General features: G+C 49.7%; 1 protein-coding gene across 1 annotated transcript in view; it reads left to right on the forward strand.

Annotated features, from left to right (window-relative positions):
* The window catches only part of CCT7 (chaperonin containing TCP1 subunit 7), a 15,843-nt gene extending 11,103 nt beyond the window's left edge, over positions 1-4,740 (forward strand). Inside the window, exons 7-12 of the mRNA XM_039852653.1 lie at positions 447-611; positions 1,417-1,605; positions 2,227-2,324; positions 2,700-2,832; positions 3,305-3,511; positions 4,370-4,740. Coding sequence (XP_039708587.1) covers positions 447-611; positions 1,417-1,605; positions 2,227-2,324; positions 2,700-2,832; positions 3,305-3,511; positions 4,370-4,591 — 1,014 coding nt within the window. The 3' untranslated portion in view covers positions 4,592-4,740. The remainder of the gene's footprint in view (positions 1-446; positions 612-1,416; positions 1,606-2,226; positions 2,325-2,699; positions 2,833-3,304; positions 3,512-4,369) is intronic.
* The last annotated feature ends 3,278 nt before the right edge of the window (positions 4,741-8,018 follow it).

Here is an 8,018-nt window from a genome sequence, read left to right on the forward strand (position 1 = left end):
TGTGTGTGTGTGTGCGCGCGCGCGCGCGCGCAGTAGGAGAAGACTAGGGGGTTGGGAGTTGGGATCGAAGGGGAAGGCATTAGACAGCCTGTGCCTTATTCATAAATGCTTACCTCTTTTCCTGGCACTGTAGGTAAATACAGCGTTATCCGTTGGCACCTGCTTTGGAGGCCATCTAAGAAGACAGCCAAAATAAGCCTTTACTATGCTTATTAGTCTCTGTACCTGACTAATTTTCCTTATACTGAAGTGACAACCAAAATATGTTTTGTATTTTTCCCAGCTTTTATGATAATGGAAAAGTTTTAACAGTAAAATTAAAGCATGGTTAACTCTTTCAGATTCACAGGAATGGACACACATTATTAATCCAGCATACCACCAGCTTGATTTCATTTCATGCCAGTACTGAACTGTTGAACTGTTTGTTTGGTTTTTTTTAACAGGAGTCCCAGTTGGTAGCTGGTGTTGCATTCAAGAAGACTTTCTCTTATGCTGGGTTTGAAATGCAGCCCAAAAAATACCATAATCCAAAGATCGCCCTTTTAAATGTTGAGCTCGAACTGAAAGCTGAGAAAGATAATGCTGAAATCAGAGTCCACACAGTTGAGGTAGGCCCCACAAGCTAGATGTGGCATGGAAATGGGCAGCTTTCTGGGCCAAAGCCTCGGGTGTTGTGGCTGTCTTGGATCCAGCTCTGTTCTTAAGGCTTCTGAGGGTCCCTTTCCCCTCCTGTGCCCCAACATATTGATATCTAAATACTGGGCCCACTTCTTTACTCACTATTCTCTCTCTGAGTGACCTAGACCTGAGGAGATTTGAATAGGGCAGACCTGCTGAAATATCTTCTGGTCCCAAACAAAGGCCAGCAGGGGCTCCCTAGCTATACAGTCAGCCCAGTATTTTGATCGCTCCGGTTTGGGCAGATGTGGGCTCCTCCCCTTTTAGACTGGGTGCTGTGCTGCAGGGACAGGTGTGCTCCCACTGTGGATATTATCAGGGCTGTCTTGAGGTAGCCGTGTCACCCATCTCTCTGCAAGTGCTCTTGGGAAATGTGTCTCCAACTCAGAATGGCCTTTGGGGGAAGGAGTCTTGTCACTGGGAACTCCATGGGTGCAGTGCCTCAGGAGGCTAGAACTCATCCAGATTAAACTATTTCTCACAACCTGGCAATGCCATCTCTGGAGTAGCTCCCAGTCCTGGGGTTATTTTCTGCTTTTGTGTTTGTAAGTTTTAGGTGGTTTCTAAGTTATCTCATAGGAGCTTTGTTGACTTGGACTGAGGAGAGGCTATTCTCTTTACACTTGTTAATTCCCAAATAAATCAGCGTATTTTATCTTGGGGGATATATTTTAGCCCACCGTATATGCTAATCTCCATTCCAAAGCATCTTTATCCTTTTCTGGGTCTCTTCAGGATTATCAGGCAATTGTCGATGCTGAGTGGAACATTCTCTATGACAAGTTAGAGAGGATCCATCATTCTGGAGCCAAAGTCGTCTTGTCCAAACTCCCTATTGGGGATGTGGCCACCCAGTACTTTGCCGACAGGGACATGTTCTGTGCTGGCCGAGTGCCAGAAGAGGATCTGAAGAGGACAATGATGGTAACTGAACTTTCACTGGCTGCTGCTTGGCCTTTGTGACCCTGGAAGGGGTTTTTATTTACCTCTGGTGGACAGGAATGCACCGTTAGATTGGCATGTGAATCCAGGCCTGTCTTCTTAACTCTTTTTGTCATGAAGCAGTCCGGTCCCAGGGTGCATATGCTCAGATACAAAAGTTAGTCTAACCAAAGCAAGTCAGGAAATCTGATTTGCGAGGGAACTTAGCAATAATGCCATGAGTAGCTGGATAAACTCAAGTATTGATGCTTCCAGCCAGGTTTCCTTCCAGACACTTTAAGTCTAAAGCACCAATCCTAACTTCAGTTGCTCTGCCCAAAGCATCCTAATTTGAGGAAAGGGTGTTGGGTGAAACAAAGGGTCCCCATCTCCTTTTAACTAGGCCTGTTTGCCCTTCACATGTCTTAGGTCTATTTTGTTTTCACCTTTTGGAGGTGGTAAGGGTCACCTGGAGGTCAAGGGCGAGAGTGGGTTATCCAGTGCAGAGGGCTCTGGGGTATGGTGGCACAGTCCAGCATGGGAATTGGCTTTGTGACTAAGTGGCAGGAAACTTGCTGGTATGGTGTGAGCCTTCACTGCTAGATGATCTTGCCTTCTCCTCAGGCCTGCGGAGGCTCCATCCAGACCAGTGTGAATGCGCTGTCAGCGGATGTGCTGGGCCGCTGCCAAGTATTTGAAGAGACCCAGATTGGAGGCGAAAGGTGAGATGTTGGCCGGGACTACATCTTGGCTGAGTTCCCAGAACTTACCTGGCTCTGGCCTCCTGCCATCCTTTGGGTGTGATATATAGCATGTGTTACTCTTTTTTGAGGCCTCACCTTTTGGGGCATAAAGAGTTCAGATATAGAGTGCTGTGGGAGGGAAGATCACTTTGGGTCAGAAGTCTGACTCCACAGTCTTTTATGTCCCATGGTACAGCCCCAGATCTACCCAATGAAATGTGTTTAAGGGTGAGATTGGGGAACCTTAGTGAGAAACAGAAAAGTAGCAGCTGAGTGTTGGGACGATTTGGTGAGGTCAGAACACAGCGGATTGTCAGCGGACAGTTCACATGTATAATTTGGCCCTGGATATAGGTACAATTTCTTCACTGGCTGCCCCAAGGCAAAGACTTGTACCATCATCCTCCGCGGTGGCGCCGAGCAGTTCATGGAGGAGACAGAGCGATCCCTGCATGATGCCATCATGATTGTCAGAAGGGCCATCAAGGTACTGGGCTGGTGGCTTCCTGCCTGCACAACAAAGTCTCCATCCCAAGCTGATGAGACCTTAGATTTGTGTGGTGATTCCTTCCCTGGGTGGCATGCAGGCACTGATTGCCTCACAAATCGTGAACATCCTTAGTCTCTCAAAATAGGTCACATTGCCTTTAAGGTTAAGACCTGTTCTTGTGCGCAAACTGGATCCAAGGTAATCAGCCATCCCAGGGTTTGTGTCAGTGTCCTCAAGCTATAGGCAACTTCAAAGGTAGTCAGGAACTGTAAACTTCACTGGGTTGAAGTTGGGATATGCTAGACAAGGGCCATGTTTAGGCTTCCTGGGGCTTAGGATGGGAGAAGGAATAGGAACCACTCTCTTTCTGGGCTTGGGGACCTATTGGCTAAGTGGCTCAACTTTTTCATGGCTGGTGCTTGGGCCAGGAGGAACCGCTTGTGTTGAGGGCTGGGTCTGGTTTCTGCAGAATGATTCAGTGGTGGCTGGTGGTGGAGCCATTGAGATGGAGCTCTCCAAGTACCTGCGGGATTATTCAAGGACCATTCCAGGAAAACAGCAGTTGCTGATTGGGGCATATGCCAAGGCCTTGGAAATTATCCCACGCCAGCTGTGTGACAATGCTGGCTTTGATGCCACAAACATCCTCAATAAGCTGCGAGCTCGGCATGCGCAGGTGGGTCCTTCCTCTCCTCGGAGTCCAGGGATTAGGTCGATGGGGCTAGATTCTAAGTGTATGCTGCGCTTAGTCAAACTCTGTGCTCAGCACAGGTGATGGGGCTGAAACTAAACCTGGTACCAACGAACTGCCTCTTCTGAAGGCAGAGGCAAAGCCACAGTGGCAGGACTGGAGGTTCCAGGGTTTCTTCAGTGCTTCTATCAAGGGTACAATCACTCCCCATAGTGTGATCAGAGGAGCCAGAGGAGCCCTGCGGCCCCTGCCTGGAAGCACACTGACCATGTGTCGTGGGTTTCTGGGCGTGGTCGTGAAGCACTCCAGAGCCAGCCATGGCTCTGCCACCTCCAAGTTGTCACCTCTGAGGTCTTCATTTGTTCATTTGCTACTTAGCAAATATATATTTAGAGATGTTTGTTAAGTGCTGGACACTGACAGCAGCAGCACTTAGTGAGTGACCTTGCTTCTGACTTGTGTTAGGACTTTAAGCAAGTCACTTTACCTCTGTGTCTCAGTTTCCTCATCTGTAAGGTGGGGACTAATGGAAGCAGTGAGATAAGGGGTTGGACAGTGTTTCTCTTGAGAACCATAGCTTGATATATGCAGTCCTCCCCAGGCAGCAGCTCGGAAGAGGGCCAGAGCTGTATGAGCAGCATCCAGAGTTTGACGGGGATGGTTGGTTGGCAGGAGTGGGAAGAGGTGGAGTTCCAGGTTCCTGTTGTGATGTCAGCTTCTCAGGGACGCGTGGGCAAGCTCAGCGAATCAGGATTCCTAACATTCCGAGTCTTTTGTAAGGTGGGTATACAAGAAGAGATTTGAAAGCAGTTCTGTGTTACCTCCTCTGTTCTCTTCTTTCAGGGGGGCATGTGGTATGGGGTAGACATCAACAATGAGGACATTGCTGACAACTTCGAGGCCTTTGTATGGGAGCCAGCTATGGTGCGGATCAATGCCTTGACTGCAGCCTCTGAGGCCGCGTGCCTTATTGTGTCTGTAGATGAAACCATCAAGAACCCTCGCTCAACAGTGGACGCACCCCCAGCTGCTGGCCGCGGCCGAGGTCGTGGCCGTCCCCACTGAGGGGCATCTCACCCCTCACATGAGTGGCTGGCAGGCTGGCTGCAGGGTGCGCTCACTCTCATCTTGGTTAATTGGTATTACAAGGGAAGGGTAGTAATTGGCCCACTGTTCTCACTAGAGGTTATTTAAATAAAACTTAAGACTTAGAATTCACTTTGCAAATTATTTGGGGACAGGTGTTTTACTCATAAATATCTTGATTATAGCTTAGGATTTTGACTTTGTATGTACTCAAAAGGTAGAAAAATTATTTTTCTTCCTACTGGGTTGTCTTCAGCAGCCTCTAGTTATTAAGGCAGAGTGTGGCCACTCTGCCAGTGGGATGCTCCACCTAAGTGGCCCCTGTTTAGAAGTAGCTGAGAGATGTGGAGTTGCTTCCTTTTCTTCTGAATTCATCTTATTTAGCCCTGGCCTAGCCACGCACTATTCCCGGGATTTCTCTGGGTTTGAGTAAATGTGTTACATGATCTTGCCTGACCCTTCTACCTCCATATTCTTTTGGTGCAGTCTTTTGGCCACATCCTCTAAACTCTAGTGACCTCTTAGAAGTCCATTGAGGAGGTGGCTGAATGAGCACCCACCCGGTCTCAGTTCAACCACAGTGGTCGTGAGGGTCCCTTTCTCTCCTTGACCAGTGCCAAGTTTGGATTGACCACAGATCAGCTGGAAATCAGCAGGGTCTAACTACCTCCTCGTTTGTACTAATCCTGAGAGCTGGCCTATAGCTAGCTGTAATTAGTAATTATTGGTAAATAAGTCACCTTAAGCCACTGACGCTTTTGCTGCCTGAAACTGAGAAGTGTTTTTTAAAAATAGAAAAATCTGAGTCCAACCATCCCTGGTTTGATAGATTCAAAAGCAGAATAGGGTAGTGGGCAGGTCCAGACTTTGGAATCTGGCATCCCTCCTAATTCGATGGTCTTTGGGTAAACTAATCGTTCTGAGCCTCAGCTGTTACACCTGTATGAAGATACGAACATCTGGCTCAAAAGTTGGGGTAAATGCTCATCTACTTGTTTAATGCTAGCACCACTCACTGTTTAAGCCTAAACACCTGTTCTGATTTCATATATTTTTAAGACATGAATAATCAGTTCAGTGGGGCAACTCCCTTTTGTATAATGGGGACGTCAAGGTCAGACCATGATGGGAGCTTGGTCTCTCCTAGGCCAAAGCCTTGATTGGCTGGCCAGAGCCACCTGAGGTAGCCAAGCCAGTTAGGGACTGAGCAGTGCCTGCTGCTCCTGTTGTATTTGTGCTGGGGTTGCCCTTAAAGATGGCCTCTCTTGGCTGACAAAAATGGCACCCCAAGGCTTTTTGTCTGCATGCAGACATAAAGGAAGCTGTGGCAGGGGTAGTAACTTGCATGGCCTACCCCAGCAACGTCTAGTCCAGAGACAGGTCTAATGCTTCATTCACCCCGTTAATGCCATTCAGGTCATCCACCTCCTTCCTGCCCTCAGTGCACTTTAGCTGCAGAAAGGCTTGGTGACAGACGGACAGATATGCCACCTACCATTTACTATTCCAGTTTCACCATCTTTTATTGGATACAAAGCCATAAATTCTCTGATGCCCATGTGAGTCTTTAAATACATACTCAGGTACATTCGGCAAAGGGCATCTAGGGGCAATGTGGAACAAAGTGCTGGGATGGTGATGCCTGGGTGGGGCAGATAAGTGGGGCCAGGGAAGGCCCCCTGGGGGCTGGAGGTACAGGCACCACTTCAGAAACAAAACCAAAAATTGCTCTCCACCCCTCTGCCTGATTTGCTTGGGGTGGGGGGAAGCTTCCCTCTCACAGCTCAGGCCCATTGCAACCTGGCTGTGCAGGGAAGGCAGGGCCTAGGGGTCACTTGTGGAGGTCCCCACCAGTGGTTCCCACTAGAGCCAAGCCTACTGGCACCAGCCACAAGGCAAGCCTAGGTCACCTCAGACCTCTGCACCTGAATGCAAGACCCCTGCCAGGGCAGAGCCAAGGCTGGGAAGCCCAAGGCCAAGGCTCCCTGGGGCCTGCCAGCGGTGGACTCATGATGGGGAAGCCTGCCTGATTGTCGGGGCAGCTGGGACTGGCCCGGGTCCCAAGGAGTTGGGGAGGGAATAGGAGCTGGTTGCCTTAGTTGGCCCTGGTATTCTGATCTTCACCCAGTCCTATACCTTATCCTCAGGCAAGGGCTGTAGATGAACACACTTATCCAGGAATAAATAAATACACATGATACACAGCAATATATACAGAAATGCAGGCCTGGGACAAGGCTGGGTGAGAAAGCATGGCCACCAGGGCCAAAGACATGCCAGGCTCCTGGGGAAGGGAAGTTATACTCATCAGGGACTGACAGGCTGGGACAGATCCCATCAGTTTGAGTTTAGTCCTCTGGGCACTTGGGCCCTGCACCCACTCACCATCTCTCCTATGATCACCTCAAGTCCTCCAGGAACTAGGTCTTTGGCACCAATAGTCACTCTGGAAAGGTCTTCAACTTAGCGCCTTGGAAGGATTGGGGCCTGGGCAGCTCCCCACTGTGGCCCAAAGGACTAGAGACCAGGACCAGGGGTACAGTTGGGACCCAAAGGCAAAGGATAGAATCAAACCTTGGAGCAGCAGGCCTTGGGGAAGGAGGTGGCTTTTTTTTTTTTTTTTTCTTAAAGCATCTCCTGCGGGGCTGGCTCAAGCGCCACTCTCGTGGGACTAGAAAAACAAGCTGCCTTGGTCCTTAGGTGGTTTCTCCTGGCTGGTGAAAAGCCACGTTCTGAGCAGCCCACTCCCTCTCCCTCAGGGATCCAGACACACAGCATCTCTTCTGTTCACAGCCCGAAGAAAGCATGATGAAGTCATCAAGCCAAGTGTGCCGAGAACCTCCCCGGAGCTGGGTGGGGCTGGGCTGTGTGGCAGGGAGAGGTGATAGGGACACCATCCATGGCACCTCTACAGATGCCTGGGTCCCTGGAGTAGAGCCTGCCTTGCTTTGCTTTGCTATTCTTCTTTGCATCATTAGGTGTGAGATATGGAGGGCTCTTTGGGTGAGTAAAGGATGAGGTGCTACCAGGGATGCCAGGGGCCTTCCATCCCTATTCCCCATCCTCAGCCCTAGCTGACGGTTGACAAGTGGAACGTCCTAGTCAACGAAAGCTCCCTGCCTCATCCCCATGAGATGTAAAAAATAGCGTTGAGTTGGTGGGGAGGCGGGGTGGGGGTGGGGGCTTGCAAACCTGCCACTTTCCAGGGCAGGCGTGCAATGAGACATGCTGTGACCTGTGTTCCCATTGGCAGGGGCTTTAGCCTGTGTGATGTGCACTCCCACACATCCTTCACATACTCGGCTAGAAAACATAGGTTGGGGCACTTGGTGGGTTTCCTGGCAACATCTAAACCCATGAGAAGCGAACTTCCCACCAGCCGGAGAGGGAGTCTTGTTCACTCAGC

This window comes from Pteropus medius, unplaced genomic scaffold, assembly GCF_902729225.1.
Source record: "Pteropus medius unplaced genomic scaffold, Ma_sr-lr_union100, whole genome shotgun sequence".
NCBI lineage: Eukaryota > Metazoa > Chordata > Mammalia > Chiroptera > Pteropodidae > Pteropus > Pteropus medius.